This window comes from Ptychodera flava, chromosome 16, assembly GCF_041260155.1.
Source record: "Ptychodera flava strain L36383 chromosome 16, AS_Pfla_20210202, whole genome shotgun sequence".
Classification (NCBI taxonomy): Eukaryota; Metazoa; Hemichordata; class Enteropneusta; family Ptychoderidae; genus Ptychodera; species Ptychodera flava.
In genome coordinates, this window is record NC_091943.1 from 8246804 (window position 1) to 8266398 (window position 19595).

The following is a 19595-nucleotide window of genomic DNA, read 5'->3' on the forward strand; positions in this document are numbered from 1 at the left end:
ATCAAACAGCCTGACAGCAAGTCAGTGTTTCTACTCACAGACATTGGATCTCTTCAACTCCTTCAAGACACACTTCACAGCATTCAACTCTCACATGGCACCGGTGTCAGATTTACAGTTCATAGGTGTTTAAATCACTTTGAGATTAAGGTGTACAACCCTTGAATGACCAATTCCGGACAAATTTGACAGCTGGCGGAAGTTGAGGTACGCGATGACACAGACCAGTACAAATTGATTTACTCTATGTTTTCCTTTCTTTTCTTTTATTCTATTTTTTTTCCCCAACCTGGCGCGGACAAGGTAGACCAACTGCGTGTGGGAATGTCCTATTGTTGACACCACAGCAGTTACCAGGAATCAATAGCATCGATTTGCATAACAATAATTACTATATTTGCATAACAGTAACTATTCTATTTGCATAACAGTAGCTGATAGCTCCTGTCTGAGCTCAATAAAGACTATTCCACTGTTGAGTTCCTGCAGGGGTGGGCAAATTATTGCAATACTTCACATCACCGCCGACTACATCACCACAGCTTCTCTCAAAATTACCTTTTTTCTACCTCAACAAACTTTTCTTCTTAAGATACGATAAACATGGTAATAGATATCTGTCATTACTGACAATTACCCGATACATTATGTTCAGCTGAAGACAAATTCTCCATCAAAGAAGGGGACAAAGTCAAATGAAAGGGATTTTCTCCAACAAAGGGTGTTTTTAACTGTAAAAGGAGATTTATCGCATTTAAAGACGCTTATCCCATATCTAAGAATTTCTTATCAAACTTGAATCAAGCTTAGGTGTTAGGGTATATCAGACAACCGGTTTGACATGTCCCAAATTTTTCTGCTCACCATTGACTAAGAGTAAATGTGACGCAAAGTTTTGACAACAGCGAAATCAAGGTAGTCCAGTTTACATTTGATGATAATGCTATACAAGCCAGCTTTAACTACCATGAGGGTGTTTGTGTCCAAAACAGAAACACCATTCATGTTTTATGAGCATTGTTCTTAAACACTAGCTTGGTCAGTTATTTTCATCTGAAATAAAGATTTCTCATTGTTGGTCAGCTCTAACAGAAAATTAAAGAGATTTGCATCACGAAGAATTTACAAAATACCTTTGAATACATTAAATTACCTGACATCAACATCTGTAAACTGACATGTTATCATCAATGGTGTAACGTATCAACATTCAGGTGTGTGGAACTCACATTTTGCAAATACTAAAGTTACAGCCTACTATAGATACTTTAAATCTATTAAATGAATGCAGCTTGGAGTAAAAAATACTGGTAATAGCTGGGCCTATCAACTGTTGGTCCCTTGAACAATTCCTGGTTTCATAGACCCATGGTTCTTGTCTAAAACAAAACATGACTGAACACACAATCACATACACATTGTGACAGGGAAAATATAACCCTTGCTTGCAGTCATGTACAACCTAGCTATATAGTTTTGATGATTAAAGATAAAATTTACAGTCCTACCTGAGCAATTGTCTGAATTAAAGGACTTACAAAGCAAGGTATAGCTTAGTTGTAGCTGCACACTATTTCCCTTCTACAAATAGCTGACAATCTAACATGTAACAGGTTGCAGTGTCTTTATCAAAGCACACATCCTTTTAACACTTGTTCTTACATCAGATAGCAAACTATTTGGATTATTACGAACAGCTGCCATTAAACAGCTCAACTACAATACTTAATGGAGTAATATTGACATTCCAGGTGCACAGATAATTTACATACACTTGTCAAGTGGCTTACGATGGCTTGTTGATGATGATAAAATTATATGAGTTATGAATTCAGGTCTTTATCCTAAACTAGGATAAAACTTATAGACGGAAACTCTCCACAGATATCACTCTGCACATCCTTACATGAACTTTAAATCTTCCATCCACCATTGGCCTTTGACCTCTGATGACCTTTCCCCTCAGCCTGAAATATTTCCGAGTTGACCTTTGACCTTTCTCTGTGGACAACCATTGGATGCTGACAATGACAGCATAACCATGCCTTTCAAAAAGCATGTCTCTGTGACCTGCTTTGCTGTTTACAAAGTCTATAAACAGTGTTTACTCCCAAATAGAAGGCTGAATGTAGGAGAATACCAGTTGACAGGGTGCTGGTTATGACATAAAGTTGTCTTGTGTCAACAAAGCAACTGATAGACACTTTTAATATCGTACCGTAGCGTTTCCTAATTAAATTTGGAAATGGGCAAAACGGGTTTGAAATGAAATTCCACATTCAATGAGTATCATTGTTTACCATGGTCAAACTTCAACTGAACATGTTTTGCAGTTCATAGTGTAAACAAATCGTGTATACAAAGTGGAAGCTGTTGATCTATAACTAAATATTGAAAACTAAACTCTTTATCCGATGTAAAAACAATGCTGAACAGTAACTTATCTGTTTTGCACTAAATGTTCCACATACTACAAATTCATACTTACATCTTACTTTACGGTTCAAATACTTTTATGCTGACTTTAATTTTATTTATTGCATATTTTTTTTATTTCAGATACGTTCCTATGATTTGACAGCTTTCAGAGGACATTTTAATAAACACAATGTTGAAATGTGTGCAAATCAGTGACCTAGTTGTGTGATGCTTAGACTGATCAAATCAAATATTAATCCATATTGTACTTCAATTTTGTTTTCCTTCCAAACACTATGCAGATGCTAGCACTTTTTTACCTGTTCACCCCCAATTCCCTGTAAATAGAGCCACAATCACCACTGATAGCAATGGATGTGGACCAAACCACAATGGTATAAGGGTTAACCCTTTGAGTCCCATAGTTTTCCCTCCAAAATTTTAGTGCAACATTTTGTAAATTTTTGTGTATTTTTCTGTAATTTTTGTAATAGATTTGGACTGAATTGACATATCACATGGGCTTCAGTGTTTCATAATGATTTCTGAGAAAATGTGAAAGAAATTGTTTGAGTTTCATTTCACAAAGGTGTCAAAACTTGACGTTGGCGCTCAAAGGGTTAAGAAGCATTATACTGGCATTTCCTTGGACACTGTTTGATCATAGACAGTTTCAGCCGTTTCATACACATCTCTCCTCTAAAACACCATGATGAAAATAGCTATATCCCTTCATTTGCTTGAATTCAACATGTTTCATTTTATCATCTCAGCAAACAGCTATCACTACGGTCTGCATGACCCCTGAAACAAACAATGCAAGGTTTGTGTTGATTGATATGCGTAATGTTATATGGCAAAACAAAACTTACCAATGGCCTGGTTTTGCTCTTGTAAAGGTGTTGAAAAGTTCTGTTCACTGTAAAAGTAAAAGACACAGACTTTTAGTGTTTTTTGCGAGCCAATACTAAAATTCAAACGATCATTTCAAACTCAATTTAAAGTTTAAATATAAAGTAACACACATGTTGTCTTGTGCAGTAAGTCATGCTATGTCTTTGGTTGCAGAGAAAATCAGCTGTTTTACAGCTTGGTTTGACAGCTTTGTTAAATTTATCAATTTTCCTGAATTTATCAATAACATAGCTAGATGATTATGCTCTCAAAGTTAAAATTGCCCACATTGTATCATACGTAGTGTCATCTTCAAAGGTAGGTATTTATGGCATATTTGCTTTGGATGTGAACAATTATTAGGAAACTGGCAAACTGACAACCAGACTTGATTGAACCAAGTTGTATTGTGTGTTCCTGGCACCTCATTTTAAAGATATCATTCACTAAAACATGAGTGCTTGTTAACTTTGGACACAGAAAAATTTACAAGATAATGGCAGCCTTGCAGCTATACTGGGTCACTATGACGTGAAATGTAAAAGACGTGCCTCCTGAAGTCATGTTTATTTCATTCTTTCACCATATATGAAGTAAATCAATTAGGTTACATCAGAATATCTATCTGGGCTTGTTTCTGGATGGAATGCGCCTAGGGCACAGATATTATGATTCCAAAATTTTAACAATACTTTTCTGATCTACCGCTTGTGGGGTTCATTTTAAAGCTCTTGGAGTAAAAATAAAAATTGTCACCGTCTTAGTTTTCAGAAACTCGAACTTCAAATATTGGTAAATGTTAGAAAATGTGTTTCTCTAGTACCAAACTTCGCTGGAGACCCCGACTTTTATTCTTGTTAGAGACGAAAGTTTGACTAAAGCTTTAAGTCATTCAATTTTAAGGCGCATATTATTGTAAATGCCAGGGACTCTATCCCTGGGATCAAGTTTGTTTTAGTCTGTAAGAGGATTATGGAGGTGTCATAGCCTTTTGTTTTCCATTGAAATTGTAATCTAGCAAGTAAATTTCCTTGCAAGACAATCTGACGCCAACACAGGCCTTTACCATATCATATCAAAATGGCTGCTGGTCAAGTGAAAGATACCAACAAAGGATAAGTATATTTACAAAAGTTCAGTCAATATACCTTTCTATTTTCTTGAGCTGTTGTCCATTGGCTTGTATTCCTAGGATAGATCTGAGATCAGCTAGGTTCATCTGTGCTGTCACTTCACCGGTACGATCTCCAACCTGTCACAGAAAAAATTTTTACGAAAAAAAATTGATTACTGAAATGAGGGCATGTAGCAATGTACTTAAACTTGAAAATAAAAGAGTCTGCATTTAGATTTTGATTTGCAACATTTAATGGCCTAAAGTTTTATTATTTCATGATTTATTTTAGAGTGACCACACGGGTAATAATCTTACTCTGACACATAGAACAGAAGTTACTAAATACAATACATGGGATCATCGTTAGCAGATGTGGGACTGTGAAAATGACAATGAAGATTTGGCTTGCATTGCACTGTGCACAGAGTTAGATATAACACACGTCTTAGATAGATATAACCAGACAGACAGTTGTAACCAGACAGTAAATAGTTAGATATAACCAGGCGGACAGACAAATGTAAAGATACACATGTGTAGACTGACAGATTTCTTCCAGATCAGGATTACCACAACTGTAAAATTATGAATACTGATATCTGATTCAACTTGTGAGTTCTTCTCATGCTGTACAAAGTTCCTCGCAGCAAAACAAACTACATGTACGGTGACTGTTACCGGTATGGCTAAATGAAAGCAGTGAAGAGGGCAGTGTACGAGTGTAGCTTGAAATACCTGCCTGTGTGTCCAGAGAATTTTAGATACCTATTCTCTGTGTACACTAGAACTTCAATGATTAGACATTTAGCGATGTTGAATTTTTCTGAAAATCTCACTCTCCAGCTAAAACTTGCTTGTGTACATTTGGAACCACTAAATCTGTAAATTCTGGCGTAACAGAAAAATTTTGAAGTATCCAGTGCGTGTGAAAGACATCAACCCTGCAATGTTTTGTTATTGACAGTAATGAGATATTTTATACCTTGAATTTCTACCGTCATCAAATCTGATTGGATGATATAAATCTTAAAATATGCCAAAAAATAGATGTTTAAATGGTTAAATTGGGATTATATCTGCATATCTATATATGGAAGTACCAGGACAATGCTTTCAGGATTCAAAAAGTCTTAATTTGGTATTTTGACGTCACAGACGCTATTACATGCTGGTAGATCATGCTGGTAGAACCAGTGCGTAAGCTACCTGGGTAGTTGTCCGTAATAAATGAGAATTTACATTTTAGGTAAATATCTGGATAAAAATGAGAAGTGACTGTGCAGGCATCTGCCCCTGGAAAGTGAAAGACTTAAACTTTCCTCAAGAAATTTTTCAACCATTCTCTTTCAAAATCACAAATAAAAATAAAATCGTGGGTCACCGTGCAAAAATTGGTACTACAGAAACAAATAACCCAAGATTTAGTGATATTTGAAATGCAAAATGGCTACCATCGCTGTGTTAACTCTATGGAGAAAATAAAATTTTCCAATTTCGAAAACTAAGCAGGTGAAAAGTTATCTTACACCACGAGCTATAAAATGAACCCCACACGTGATTCACCAAAAAAGAATTGTAAAAGTTTGAGAGTTTGAATATCTGTCCCCCGAAGCGCGTTCTACCTTAATCACTCCAGGTAGAGGTGGAATCCAACCAAAGATGGCAATTTTAGTCTGATGACTGGTTACTGGGAAAGAGGGGTTGATCTGCCGAGGTGATCAAAACAGTAAGTTTGAAGATAGCATATCCCTGCCCTCTCATTGAAACGAACCCTGGATCCCAGCATCATAGCAGTCAATACATAGCAATGAATTTCAATGTTGAAGGACAATTTCATAAACAAAACAGTATGTAACATATTTAAGGTTTAGCTTGCAGATTCATTTAAAACAGATTTGTTCTGTGACTTAGGCAGAATATATCACCTCCTTTAAAAGCCTTGACAGAAATAACCAAGGAACACTTTACTAAGCATGGCTGCTCCCATTATGACCATGAGAATTATCGCTGAGGAAAAAAATGAGCAATGATAAATGGAAAGGATGATTTGACAGCACTTCATTAATTATTGAAGGTCCTAGAAACATTTTCAATGTCGTTTGACGGATAACAAAGTTATGATAGCAATGTGAATGGGGTTTGATTCTTGCTGACAAAATGAACAATGATTGCTCCACGGCAGTCCAATATTTCACCATCAGATAGACTGCAACGTAAGGTAGATTGGAAGGGAACAACGGAATAGTCTCTGCAGTGACACGCATGACAGAAAGTGCAAGGTCAACTCAAGTGAACAATATCTCTGATGTTCTCTACCTGTATTTGAATAAAACAGGCAGTGTTGGAAGATATAGAACAATTCAATTGTATGCCACTTTTCGTCCTAATGAGAAATGATCTACACAACACTACGTTTTGCAAGCCTGTATACTGTTTACTGCAGCCACTGAATGCCTGTATGGCTTTTTTCATGTGTTCCTATGCTCAGTGTGTTAGCGGTGTTCAGATAACAGACAATACGCCAAGTCTCCAGCAAGCCTGTATGGCATTATGTTACTGCAGATATGAAACCAAACAATCGCTCTCAAAAGATGGCCGGATACAAACAAATTTAAGGTATTCTCTCTGGTGACCAACATTCTACGACTGAACAATTCTAAATGTTCACCTTGACTGTTTGATGTCATGTTCAAAGCCAGATGAACAAAGTAGTGAATGATAGAAAAAAACTAAAGCAGGAAATTTTTCTGAAGCATTTAAAGTTTATAAATTTTTCAAGTATTGAAGACAGACACTCTCTAACTAAGCCAGAAGTAATGTTCAAATCTGGCTTGTCAAAATAATACAGGCTACAACATTCTCAAATAAATCGTAGGGAAGATTCTAAAACATTTTATTTTCCCTGAAGCGTGAGGAACTCTTAGTTATGCTCTAATCAAGCAGATTCCCAGTACAGGGACTAGAAATGTGCATGTAGTCTTATCTTGCCATGGGTCATCTTGATCTGATTTACGTCATTGAACAGGATGGGGGTAGGGGTACCCACGATGAGGAACAGTTCATGTTGCTATGGAAACATGGTACGGAGTTGTAGTTTGTGAATATACAGATTGATGCTTCTGATATGAACTTTATTAGCTACTAGAATGTGATCAGTGACAAATTATTTCTATCATTCACAACATCAAAGTGTGCATACCAGTGGTATGGTAGTGGAATCTTTGTCGCATTAATGACAAACTGGAGGGAAACGGAAGAAAAATTTTATCTAGGTACCAAAACAATGTGAAAAACTTCTGTGTCATCCTGACTTTTGGGTGTCATGCTGCAAACGGCAAATGGTAATCTCCTGAGAGTTTGATACAACATCATTGGGTAACTGAAGTGAATTCATAGTGACGTGAATCATGGTAACGTCACAACATGAATGTTCTCTTACATCTCAGAGGATGAATAACAAGACCAAACACTGTATAGTGGTACTACCTGTCAAAACTCAAACAATTCACAAAACTGTCACTCATATACATTTATACTAAGTATGTGGCTGTGTTTGTGCTTATTAAAGTACAATGCACTTAGTGGAAAGATATTCGGACTCTAAAATTTTCACAATTCTTTTCTGATCTCACACTTGTCGGGGCTCACTTTAAAGATCTTTGAGTAACGAAATTTTAACCAGCCTAGTTTTTAATAAATCCAAAATGTTATTTTATCCCAAGGAGTTAACACAAGGATGGCAGCCAGTTTGAGTTTCAAATATTAGCAAATGTTAGGCAATTTGTTTCTCTGGTGCAAAACTTTGCACGGAGACCCCTGATTTTTATTTTTTATTTGGTAATTGTCTTGTGTTTCCTTGAGGAAAATTTGAGCAAAAGTTTAAGTCTTTCACTTTTGAGGTGTGCACTACCCTAAAAATAAAATACAGGATGAAAATCCAACACACTCTTGTGTTTGAAAGTTACTGATAGTCAAGCCAGCAGTAAAACTGTTATTACGACTTCCTTTATAGTTTTTAGCGGTAACATCTGTCTTCAAAAGAATTGCGTTTTCATAGACTACATGTACCTCTTTCCAATCTTGCTGCTCAATGTCACATGATAACCATAATTAATATAGCTGATACATATCTTTAGATTCAGTCAAGGTCAAGTTTGTTCTATCTATCCAAACTCTGGGGTCAAAGCTTTTCTTTTTGCAGCTTTTGTATGCCAAGAAAATGAACAATAGTTTTAAACAGTCTGGAATGAAGTGTAGTGCTTCATTGCATAGAAAGAGTTTTAAATTTGGGTTTAACAGTTGAATTTTATTTTTGTAATAAGACTGAAAGTGCTATGAAATGAACACAATGGCAAGGAATATCACTTTCTAAGGGTAATTATCCATCAGTCACTGAGTGTTTCAGTTGATTTCCTGGCAGTCTCTATCGGAAAATCCCTGGTGACCTCTCCCATGTGACCTTTCCGGATGAAATGCATGAAACAGGTAGCAAGACATCAAATATTTAAAACTACCTAGAGAATTATGAACCATTTTTGATCAAATTTCACAGTGTAATATAACCACATCCTTGAATTAAACCTTTTGGGCAAAGTGCTTTTTAGTTAAAATCTGTGGATGTGATTTGAAAGTATGTTACTGGTATTGAACTAGACGACAGAAATGACAGGTACAGTGTATGGGGTATTTTGAATGATGAGAGACTCAGTTCCATTGCAATTCTGTCATATGCACCTCAGGGACATACATTTTGACTCTCAAATTTTTACAATTCTCTTCTGATCTACCACTTGTGTGTGAGCTCATTTTAAAGCTCTTGACGTGTTAAAACTTTTCACCATTTAAGTTTTTCGAGAAATGAAAATTTTATTTTCCCCCAAAGAGTTAACACAGAGATGGCGGCCATTTTGAATTTCAAATACCAGTAAATATTAGGCAATTTGTTTCTGTAGTACCGAATTTTGCACCGTGGCCCTTGCTTTTTATTCTTGATTTAGATAGAGAGCTGTTGAAAGTTTCATTGAGGAAAGTTTGAGTAAAAGTTAGTCTTTCACTTTTGAGGTGTATGCTACCTTAATGTAGTCACATTACATCAAATTTCACGATGAAAGTTTGATCTTGGTACCGTGTACACAAACTCCTGTACTGTGTGGACGTCTTACATCCCAAAGGAGGTATGCACACAGACTGTGGGTGGGTATAACAGACATGGCTGACGGTCACAAGATGATCAACTGTAACCTGAACTCACACAGCAAATTTTCATTTGGTGTTTTGCGAGTCTGATGCCTCGTGGTTGTACTTCAGCTGGTTGTCAGAGCAAGCCACATCAAACCAGGATCAATAATTTACCTATCCAAGCATTCACGTTTACACACATGACAAGTATTGATGAAACCAATAACAGTTGCCAGCCATTATTATGAACTCAATTTCCATCATCATTAAATATTCATCATAAGACAATGTTGTTGGTGGCAAAAGCTAACATACTCAGATGAGCTTCATCAAGGTAGTTTGAAATGGTATGGAAACCAAATTAAACATAATATACTTGATGAAAAATAGCAGAGTGCCACAGTTTTTGAAAATGCTTGAAGGAAACTAAAAACATGGGCACATTCTAAATGTTGAAAAATAGTTCCATCTGCATTGATAAACATTTCACGAAACGACAGAATTTCTATCACAGATAAGAAAGGTACAGGTAAATAAAGAGACTGAACAATAGCTAACATGAAAAATAAACTGCCTCTTATACAGGTAGCTGAGATATCATACCAATAAATTTGCCAAACTACGAAAAACAAAATTATAATAGCAAAAATGACGGAGGATGAGCAGCAAGATTTGAAGAAAAAATAAAATTGGAATGACATATTTGTAGCTATCAAGAAATGAGATAAGCAATACCCTAGAGTGTTGTAGATTTTCCATGTTATTGAAGTCTTATGACACAACATGGCACTGGTAAACACATTTATGTATAGGCTCCAGGGAAAGACATTGTGTATGATTGCAATGGCCTTTCCAAGAAATTACATCACAAAACTACAGACATGTACGTATGCAAACAAAATTGGCTGCCCAAGGCTTGTTGGATGTACTACTGTTAGCTTGTGCAAGTTATAAAGAAGTGTCCTTCTGCAAAATTCAAAGAAACCAAAATCATCTTTCCAAACATTTCAGTCAGAAACTAGATGGAAGAATGTGTCAACTGCATTTTTATTTAAATATCAGTAGTGCTCTAGATCTTAGGAGTACATCTTTATGAATACTATTTCTCCATCTGCCATGTTAGTACTGAGCCAAACCTATGAGCATTTCTACCTACTTGGCATGGTACGGCAAAGCTGGTCTAGACATTAGTCAGTTCAAACCACACTTGTATCTCTGTGTTTTAGGGGGCTTAACCCTTTTCCTGCCAGACAGTAATAACTGTATCACTTCCCCATCAGCCAAGTCAGTAAAAAGCGGTATTGAGCCAAAAAAAATGTATTTTCACCCACTTGGCTTGGTATGTTATAGCATCTTTTGTCAAAAAAAAATCAACTTTACAGTATTATGTTTTCAACAGCCTTCAAATGTACAGTATTATGTTAAAATACATCATATGGAATATGTTGTTTCATTAAATTTAACCATCTTGACCTGATGGTGAAATATGAACTTGGCAGGAAAAGGGTTAAATGTTCAAGTCTTTGTTAAGATGCACCATATGGGACATGTTGTTTCTCACTGGTTTTAACATACTTGACCTGATGGTGACATATGAACTTGGCAGGATAAGTGTTAAGATTTTATGATTTTACTACAACTTCTATCATTCACTATCATTGCTGTTGTTGTTGTCGTCATTACAAGTATAGTTAGCCTCTGCTAACACTTGCTTATACTCACATCATGTCAGTTGTCTATATCTTACAGACAGTGAGTATGGATTGATTAAAATTCACATCTTCTTCCCACAAACTAATCATAAGCACTTTGTATGATGATATTCAGGGTTATTCTCACTGTCTTTTTGAGCTTTGTTTCACACATTTATCGGCATGGCAATAACAAGGGACGTAACGAGGCTTTGATGTACACACAAGTGTGACCACTGATAAAGCCACAGTCAGCTAATCGTACCTAAATGTCTTTTTAATTGACCTTGGCAGTTCTGTTATCCAAGGACAGTGATTGCTTTGGTGTACCTTGGAAATCTTGTTGATGTTTGGATAATTTTGGTAAGGTTCAAAGCCTTTAATACAGCTGATAACAAACATACCGACAACCTTATATAACTGTCACATGTACACATGTAGACAGGGAAAGACACTTATTTTTTTATCCACTTGCCCTTCGGGCAATTTGGGGGTTCGGTTCACTTGCCCGAATTGGAAAACCACTTGCCCAGTATGATTTACGTGTTTGAAAAAAGCTCAAACACTGGTTTTTCATTTCACGCACTTTATTTTGAAAATTATCATGTTATCATGAGATAATGTCAGACATTCTCATAGGGTTCTCCTCACACTTCTAAGAGTGCTGGATGGCTCATTTATATTAAATTAATTATTAAAGCCCCACTAGCTGTATCATTTAGCATTTTTTATGTGATTTTACTTCTGAACTAAAACAAGTTTTTGGGAATGTGCTCTTTGGGGGGTTGGAATACAAGTATTGTTTACTGCCCAGTGAGACTGCATGTGCAATTTCGAACAAGAGAAATAATAAATGTGTGCCCAAACGTAAAATGGCACCCCATGCAAATATAGCAAAAACAGTGTACACCGTGCATTTATGCATTTGAATATTCACGGAAACAACAGAGTAGTCCAATGTAATGCATAGTGTTTAATGTTTTCAACTGCGACAAAAATGCTTTGTTTTCTTTGTAGTATGGTGGGAAATCAAAATAATGGTTAAAATGTAAATTTACTTGTCCAATTTTTCACTGTTTTGTAAAACTGTAAAAGACTATATCCTGTAAATGGGTAGAATTTAAAGAAAACCAGAGAAAATAGGAAGCCTTTTTTAGGTCAACAAATTTCAAGATTTACAGCTAGAGGGGCTTTCATATTCATAGAAAAAATTCTAACAGTTCATATGTTTGCATGTTTACTTTCTTGCCAGTGAGGGCTTAATGAACAAATAATAACAGCCATTTTAATTGTACCTTCAAGGTATTTTTGCAGTTAAAAGTTTTAACTTATCTATACTGAAAGAAAAAAATCTGCAGCTATAAAGGAATGTTTTTAAGCTTCTGAAAAATAATGTACTTCCTTGTCATGTTTTTACTGCGCTGATATCATACACGAGCCCTATGAAGTTTGGATTACCATTGCACTATACCAGTATCCTATGTTTTTCTAATAACCTAGGTGGTCTTTTTAGTGCTCATGCGCAGACTAAATAGAATTTAAACCAACAACCTAAGGCGTCGGTGGTTTTCAATGTGCAAGTTGAATTTCTCGATGCCAAACTCGCTCCAATTGCTTCTTGACAGTCATTTTAGAATGGGAAAATTCACAAACAGAGAGGTTGGTCGCCACGGACAAGTAACTTTTGGCTTATTGACCTGAAAATTAAGTCAGTGTTCATTAAAAATTCAAAGACTGGACCCGTTGACACCAAAGCTTGCTCATGACTTTCATTGCATGCGGTCTTGCCGGGATGCCACTCACTGTCACTCAACAAGTTAACATTGAAGAGTACGTTTTAGTAAAAGTCCCTTTTTTGGTGATTTTTCACCACTGGACTTTATTTTTACATCATTATAAACGTTCATACAAAGCACAAAAACCGCTGTGTGTTTCTTTTTTTACCGTATCGATATATTGTGAGACACCGTAACCTCACAGTCAATGCAATGAACTTTGGTGAACGTACGCTCCACCAGCTGAACAGCTTTCTCATATGCAAAATCAGCGTACGGTAACTGGTGGTATTGTTTGAACTGCATTTTATTGAAAGCGATTACATGATTCTTTTCATCAACTCTTCATGCAATTTTATGAAAAATATTATGGAAATGTTCACAATGACATAATATGATTATTTTTTGTTGTTTATAGTCCGTGTTCCGTCACCAGAAAATCGCTCTCGTGAATTCGATTTCTAGGTATTATTTTTTTCACTTGTCCCGTCGGGCAAGTGGCATCGGAGGTTCACTTGCCCGAACGCGACTTTCACTTGCCCCGGGCAATCGGGCAACCCTTAGTGTCTTTCCCTGGTAGATATGATGTACACATGTAGATATGATGTACATATGTAGATATGATGTACACATGTAGATATGATGTACACATGTAGATATTATGTACATATGTACAAATGTAGATATGATGTACATATGTACACATGTAGATATGATGTACACATGATGATAGCTTCCACTTGCATTTTATTACTCATCTTCTTGTCACTATTCTTGAGATATATCTATTCAAATCTCTGTTACGTACTGATACATCGATTTTTTAGTCATTTTTATCTTTTTCAAAGTTCCTCCATGTATTTCATAATTAAGTCACTTTCTTTTGTATTTTATTTCATGTTCATAAGTTTTAGCTTTAATATACCAGTAATATTTGTGATTCTATTTTTATTGTTCAGTCCATGAAAATCCCTGAATGCACTGACCTAGAATAATAAATGAACGCTTCAGAAATGAACTAAAATGATGCCATAATAAAACATGGTATGACATAAACAATGCAGTACATAAGAAAAGTTCAAAGTGACATAAACTCACATTTACAGTTCACCATGACTGTGTAACAGTTGCTACAACTGACATTGTCATGGCAACAATCTTACTCACCTCTCTGGATATTTCCAGATGCTGAGTTGCAAAATGTAGCGCCTTCTCATGGCTGCCCAGTGCTGTGTGAGCATTTCCTAGACTCCAGCACGCCCTCCCTTCACCAACCCTAGGTAAACAACAACGCAATATGATTGTATCAACCTTGTTGTTTGTTTCAGTTAAAACTTTGAATTCCTTTCCTATTGACCAAATATGGACGTTATATTTCACTGTCAAAGTAGTTCACGGTACAGCAGACACTGCAACTACCATATGGATTTGTCCAAACATGGAAATACAGAAAAGTTATTGCTGCCCCAAAAACATATTATGCATATTGAGCGGACATTCTGGTCTTCCTTTCCATCATGCGTTGGTTCCAACTTATACATGGAGTAGATATAACTGTTTATAATAAAACTGTCTACAGTTCAGTGCAGACTACATTTTCTATATTCTTTGATCTGCTGACTCATTTTACTCTAAGTCATCACCACATTGATTTAGAATAGCGTTGATCGCAATTTCAGGTTTGTTACTATATATAGCTACATGTGCGCGACTTCAGACAATGCTGCCTAAAATTCAGACAAATTTTGTTGTTGTATGCTCGGCTGTTGTTGCAGCTTGTAGTCTGAGCCATAAATTCATACGAATTAGTGTGACTTTTAATAGCATTGTAACACTAGTAGGTTTTATTTTCATCGTTTATGCGGAAGATGCAGACATATATTTATTTCTGCATATTGAGAAAAAATGACGTCATTTGCGATCAGTGCTATTACATCATCTTTGATGGTATTTTTTCCTGACTTTCCTTGATCAAATCATTCCATGCATTTACTTTGAGATGTGAGTCTCTACTTGGCAAACCCTGAACCGAGAATTGCCATCCAGTTTAATTGGACGGTTAAAATGCCACAAAAAAAAGCTTTCCCGGATGAGTGTTTCCCTTGCCTGTCTACTTACCGATCAAAGAGTCGCTGAGCAATTTTCAAGTGCTTCATATGGTACTCAATGGCGGTTTCATAGTCTCGTAACAGTGTGAATGTGTTACCTAGACTGTAGCATGCCTGAGCCTCAATGGCTAGATCTCCTAGCTGTCTTGCAATCTGCAGGGTTTTCCTGAAAGGAAATCAGAAAAAGAAATAATGCTTGTTGCAAATAGATATTTGGAAGCCATTCAGTCAGGCTTTTTTTAGGTTATACAATAGTGCATATAACTCAAACATTGCTTGAAGTTTTCTAGCTCTCCAACCATCTACAAATAAAACCGGCAGAGTTTTGTCAGTTTTCTTTTAAAGGTAGAATGCATCTTGGGGACAAATAGTCAGACTCTCATATTTTTACAGTATTTTCTGATCTACTGCATGTGGGGGATCATTTTAAGCTCTTAGAGTGAGTAAACTTTTCATCGTCTTAGGTTTGTGAAAATTTTATTTTTTCCCAAAGAGTTATCACAGGAATGTCAGGCAATTTGAATTTCAAATATCCGTAAATTTAAGCTTATTTGTTTCTATGGTAATAACATTTCCATGGTGACCAAAAATTTTTCTATTCTTGATTTTGAAAAGGAATAGTTGAATGTTTCCTCGAGGACAGTTTGAGCAAAAGTTTAAGTCTTTCAAATTCAAGGCAATATAACATACAATAATAGGCTTTTGTTTTACTTGAAAAAATGGACATCTCCTTGTTCCTCATCTTATTAAATTTACAAAAAATCCTAATCTATTTCACATTTCATATTGATATTGATTTACTCACTCCCAACACCAAATCTGAAACTACCAGTATCACAAATTAAACAATACACAAATGGCAAAGTTTACAAATTTGATTTCTAAAATGATTTTTCATATATTCAAATGTTATGCCCAATTGGACTTCATACTATCTCTAATAAATCAACTCCTTTCTACAATGTCATATCAATATACTGTTGTTGTTCCGTTCAAATTTTTGGTGTTTAATAACTTTATGAACGATACAGTAATTACACAACTGCAGCAATACAACCAATCTGATTAAAATCAGATGTAGAATACGGCGACGTCTTCATATGCGTACGTGGTATTCTCGTGGAATACCACGTACGCATAAGAAGACGTCACCGTACTCTACATCTGATTTAATCAGATTGCAATACAACAACATTTTTGACTAGTAGGCTATTCAGTTTCCATAGTGATGTCTCCATATCGATGAGCTGTATTTTCCTTCCATCTTCATTTTTTACCACTCCAGCCAGACAAGAAATGTTTTCATTGAAAAAGAAGAACTTATTTTCACTGGTGATTTCATTTTCGAAAATTTCACAATAATAAATGCTTCTGATTTTACAAATCACAATTTTGATTGGCAATTTTATCTCGATTTGGTGAAAAAAAATGCAAAATCAATCTTCCTAGTAAAGCAAGGTACACTACAACTATATGGCACGTAACACAAGGCATTTTTAATGACAGAATTTGATGCCATCATTATTTCTCTATGCCTGCTCTAATTCTAGGATCGATTGATTTCAGTGTGTTGTAAAATTACCCCTGATTTCGGTGTGTTGTAAAATTACTCCCTTTGATTGCATCTTAATGAACAAACGAAAGGCTATATCGCAGGATAATGCAAATCTCTGATTGAAAATGGCAAGGACGGACTGACACTCTTTGAGTTGTTTCGTGACATTGCTCTGAAGTTATTTCCATTATGTTTGATAGGGGCAATTTTGTAGCAGGAAGAGTATTACCGCCGAGGGTACTCAGAAGCCATGCTGATGATCTACCTCGGAGATTTGAAGACGACATGAAATGTTGCACTCTCTATTCCCAGCATGGCTCATTTATTCCATTAGGAAATCCTCAGGAATAATTTACCGGCCTCGCTCCAAACCCAAGCACACTTTGTTCACGACGATGTAATTTTGACACAGATCGCAGACCACTGAAAGTGACATGACTCTTGCGATAAATGGGTTTGTTTTATTCCCTCTTGATAAATTGAAACTGATGTCGCATTCATGGCTGCTTCTGAAATTATCTCCAAGAGACTTCAGGAATGGCCACTTGCAAACGGAAGGTAATTATTGTAGATGAGATTTCTGTGTCATTGTGATGGAGCTAAGTACAGACCTGACACATGTAACACAGCCATGTACTTTGGACTTCTATTATGATCTGTACTTGTAACCTCCCTTTTACTGAAAGTTTTGGCTCAACCAAACTGTTGTCAAAGGTTTGGAAGAGTCTAAGTGTAAGTATTGGAGGTGAGAAAGCTTTTAACTGGAACAGGCGGAATGTTGCGACCACTGGGTGGAAATCCACTGCTTGTTAAAAACCACTCTCGCTTATCTAACCGAGTCTCTATCTTAATGTGAAATGCATTTCTCATGATCCATGAACACTTTTGTTGAAAAGCCGAGATAAAACACAGCAAAAGACTGGATCCTATTTCTCATGCACGTACAACTTGAGCTGTCTGTGAATCAATAGATAGTAGACATCGGTGTAACAGTAATTGTCTGTAGTCATACAAAAAAGAGAAATCTAAGAAAAGAACAAACATCTGCTTTATTTGCCTGATTTCCAGAGTAATGTCTACATAATGAAAGAGGTTTCTGTACCCAACCTTCTGGCAACGATTGTGACAATATGAACTACTGTAATGACTAGTGATCCAGTATTATTGCTTGTTTTACAATACTTTCCAACAATACATTCATAGGTTACAAGAGTCTGACCAAACTTAAATCTGCAGCTGTATATATCACTACAATTTGTCCCCGACTTTGGTCTCTTTTCACTGGCTGTAATGAACGGATCACCAGAACACAGAAACAATTGCAAGAAAATGTTTAAACAACTCTCTTAGTAAGGTTAACAACCAATGAAGAAAGAATATGTTATGGAAACTTTTTTGTCTGTGCTGAGGGGGTGGGGTGGGGGTTGTGTTGTTTTTTATATAGTTCAAGGGACAGTGGTTTACCATCAATTTTTTACACTCAGACACAAATGCAGTGGTGTTGATAAGTCAGCATTTCATGACAAGGTAACTCACTTGTAATACTCTGCAGCTATTTCAAACTCTCCAAGAAACACATGAGCGTTGCCAAGGTTACTGTAAGCTCTTCTCTCAGCTGATTTGTCACCAAACTCTTTTGCTATTGACAGCCTCTGTGACACAAAGAAAGATATCCAATTTGATGATACGCTGCATTCTCTTAGTGATGCAGCAAAATCATGTAAAACAGCAAATTCTGGATTGTTACATTTGGAGCTAGCCAAATCTTCAAAGATGTAATGGCTGGTAATATGGGAAAGTTCAGGGTTCAATTAATCAATTAACAAGTCATCGTAGATGACACAGTCCCCACTTGTTAATGGGTACTTTGATTACAAGTCCTCAGAGAGGATAGTGTCCTCTTCATGAATTTGGTCTGTGATGTCCTTTTACTAAGTTTGAATCAAATCGGTGAATAAAATCGGTTGAGACGTGCCCTAGTTTTGGCTAAGGACATGAAAAAATTGTAACAAATTGGCTGCCATGCAGCCATATTGGATCATATCATGAAACAAATTGACTTACATATGTATGACATAGGTTAATGTCCTTGTACCAACTTTGAATAAAATCGGTTGAGATATGCCCGAGTTATGGCTCTGTACATGAAAAAATCATAACAAATGGCCACACGGCAGCCATATTGGATCGTATCACAAACCAAATTGACGTCCATGTCTATGACATTGTTCAATGTCCTTGTACCAACTTTGAATAAAATCGGTTGAAACATGTCTGAGTTATGGCTCTGTACATGAAAAAATCATAACAAAATGGCCGCCTGGCGGCCATATTGGATCGTATCACAAAACAGATTACCGTGCATATGTATTACATAGGTCAATGTCCTTGTACCAACTTTGAATAAAATCAGTTGAGATATGCCTGAGTTATGGCTCTGTACATGAAAAAATCGTAATAAAATGGCCGCCTGGCGGCCATATTGGATCATATCACAAAACAAATCGACGTGCATATGTATGACATAGGTCAATGTCCTTGTACCAACTTTGAATAAAATCAGTTGAGATATGCCTGAGTTATGGCTCTGTACATGAAAAAATCGTAATAAAATGGCCGCCTGGCAGCCATATTGGATCGTATCACAAAACAAATCGACGTGCATATGTATGACATAGGTCAATGTCCTTGTACCAACTTTGAATAAAATCGGTGTAGATATGCCTGAGTAATGGCTCTGTACATGAAAAAATCGTAATAAAATGGCCGCCTGGCGGCCATATTGGATCGTATCACAAAACAAATCGACGTGCATATGTATGACATAGGTCAATGTCCTTGTACCAAATTTGAATAAAA

General features: G+C 36.3%; 2 protein-coding genes across 5 annotated transcripts in view; one reads left to right on the top strand and one right to left on the bottom strand.

The window, feature by feature from the left end:
- LOC139152724 (UDP-glucuronosyltransferase 2C1-like) overlaps positions 1-19595 on the top strand; it is a 567100-nt gene that overhangs the window by 153604 nt on the left and 393901 nt on the right. The gene's annotated exons all lie outside the window — the stretch shown is intronic.
- LOC139152708 (G-protein-signaling modulator 2-like) overlaps positions 1-19595 on the bottom strand; it is a 128588-nt gene that overhangs the window by 60418 nt on the left and 48575 nt on the right. For all 4 annotated transcript variants that reach the window (XM_070726008.1, XM_070726011.1, XM_070726010.1 and 1 more), the window contains exons 6-10: positions 18273-18388; positions 15192-15347; positions 14241-14349; positions 4461-4564; positions 3291-3337 (exon numbers count right to left, since the gene is read on the bottom strand). In XM_070726008.1, coding sequence (XP_070582109.1) covers positions 3291-3337; positions 4461-4564; positions 14241-14349; positions 15192-15347; positions 18273-18388 — 532 coding nt within the window. The remainder of the gene's footprint in view (positions 1-3290; positions 3338-4460; positions 4565-14240; positions 14350-15191; positions 15348-18272; positions 18389-19595) is intronic.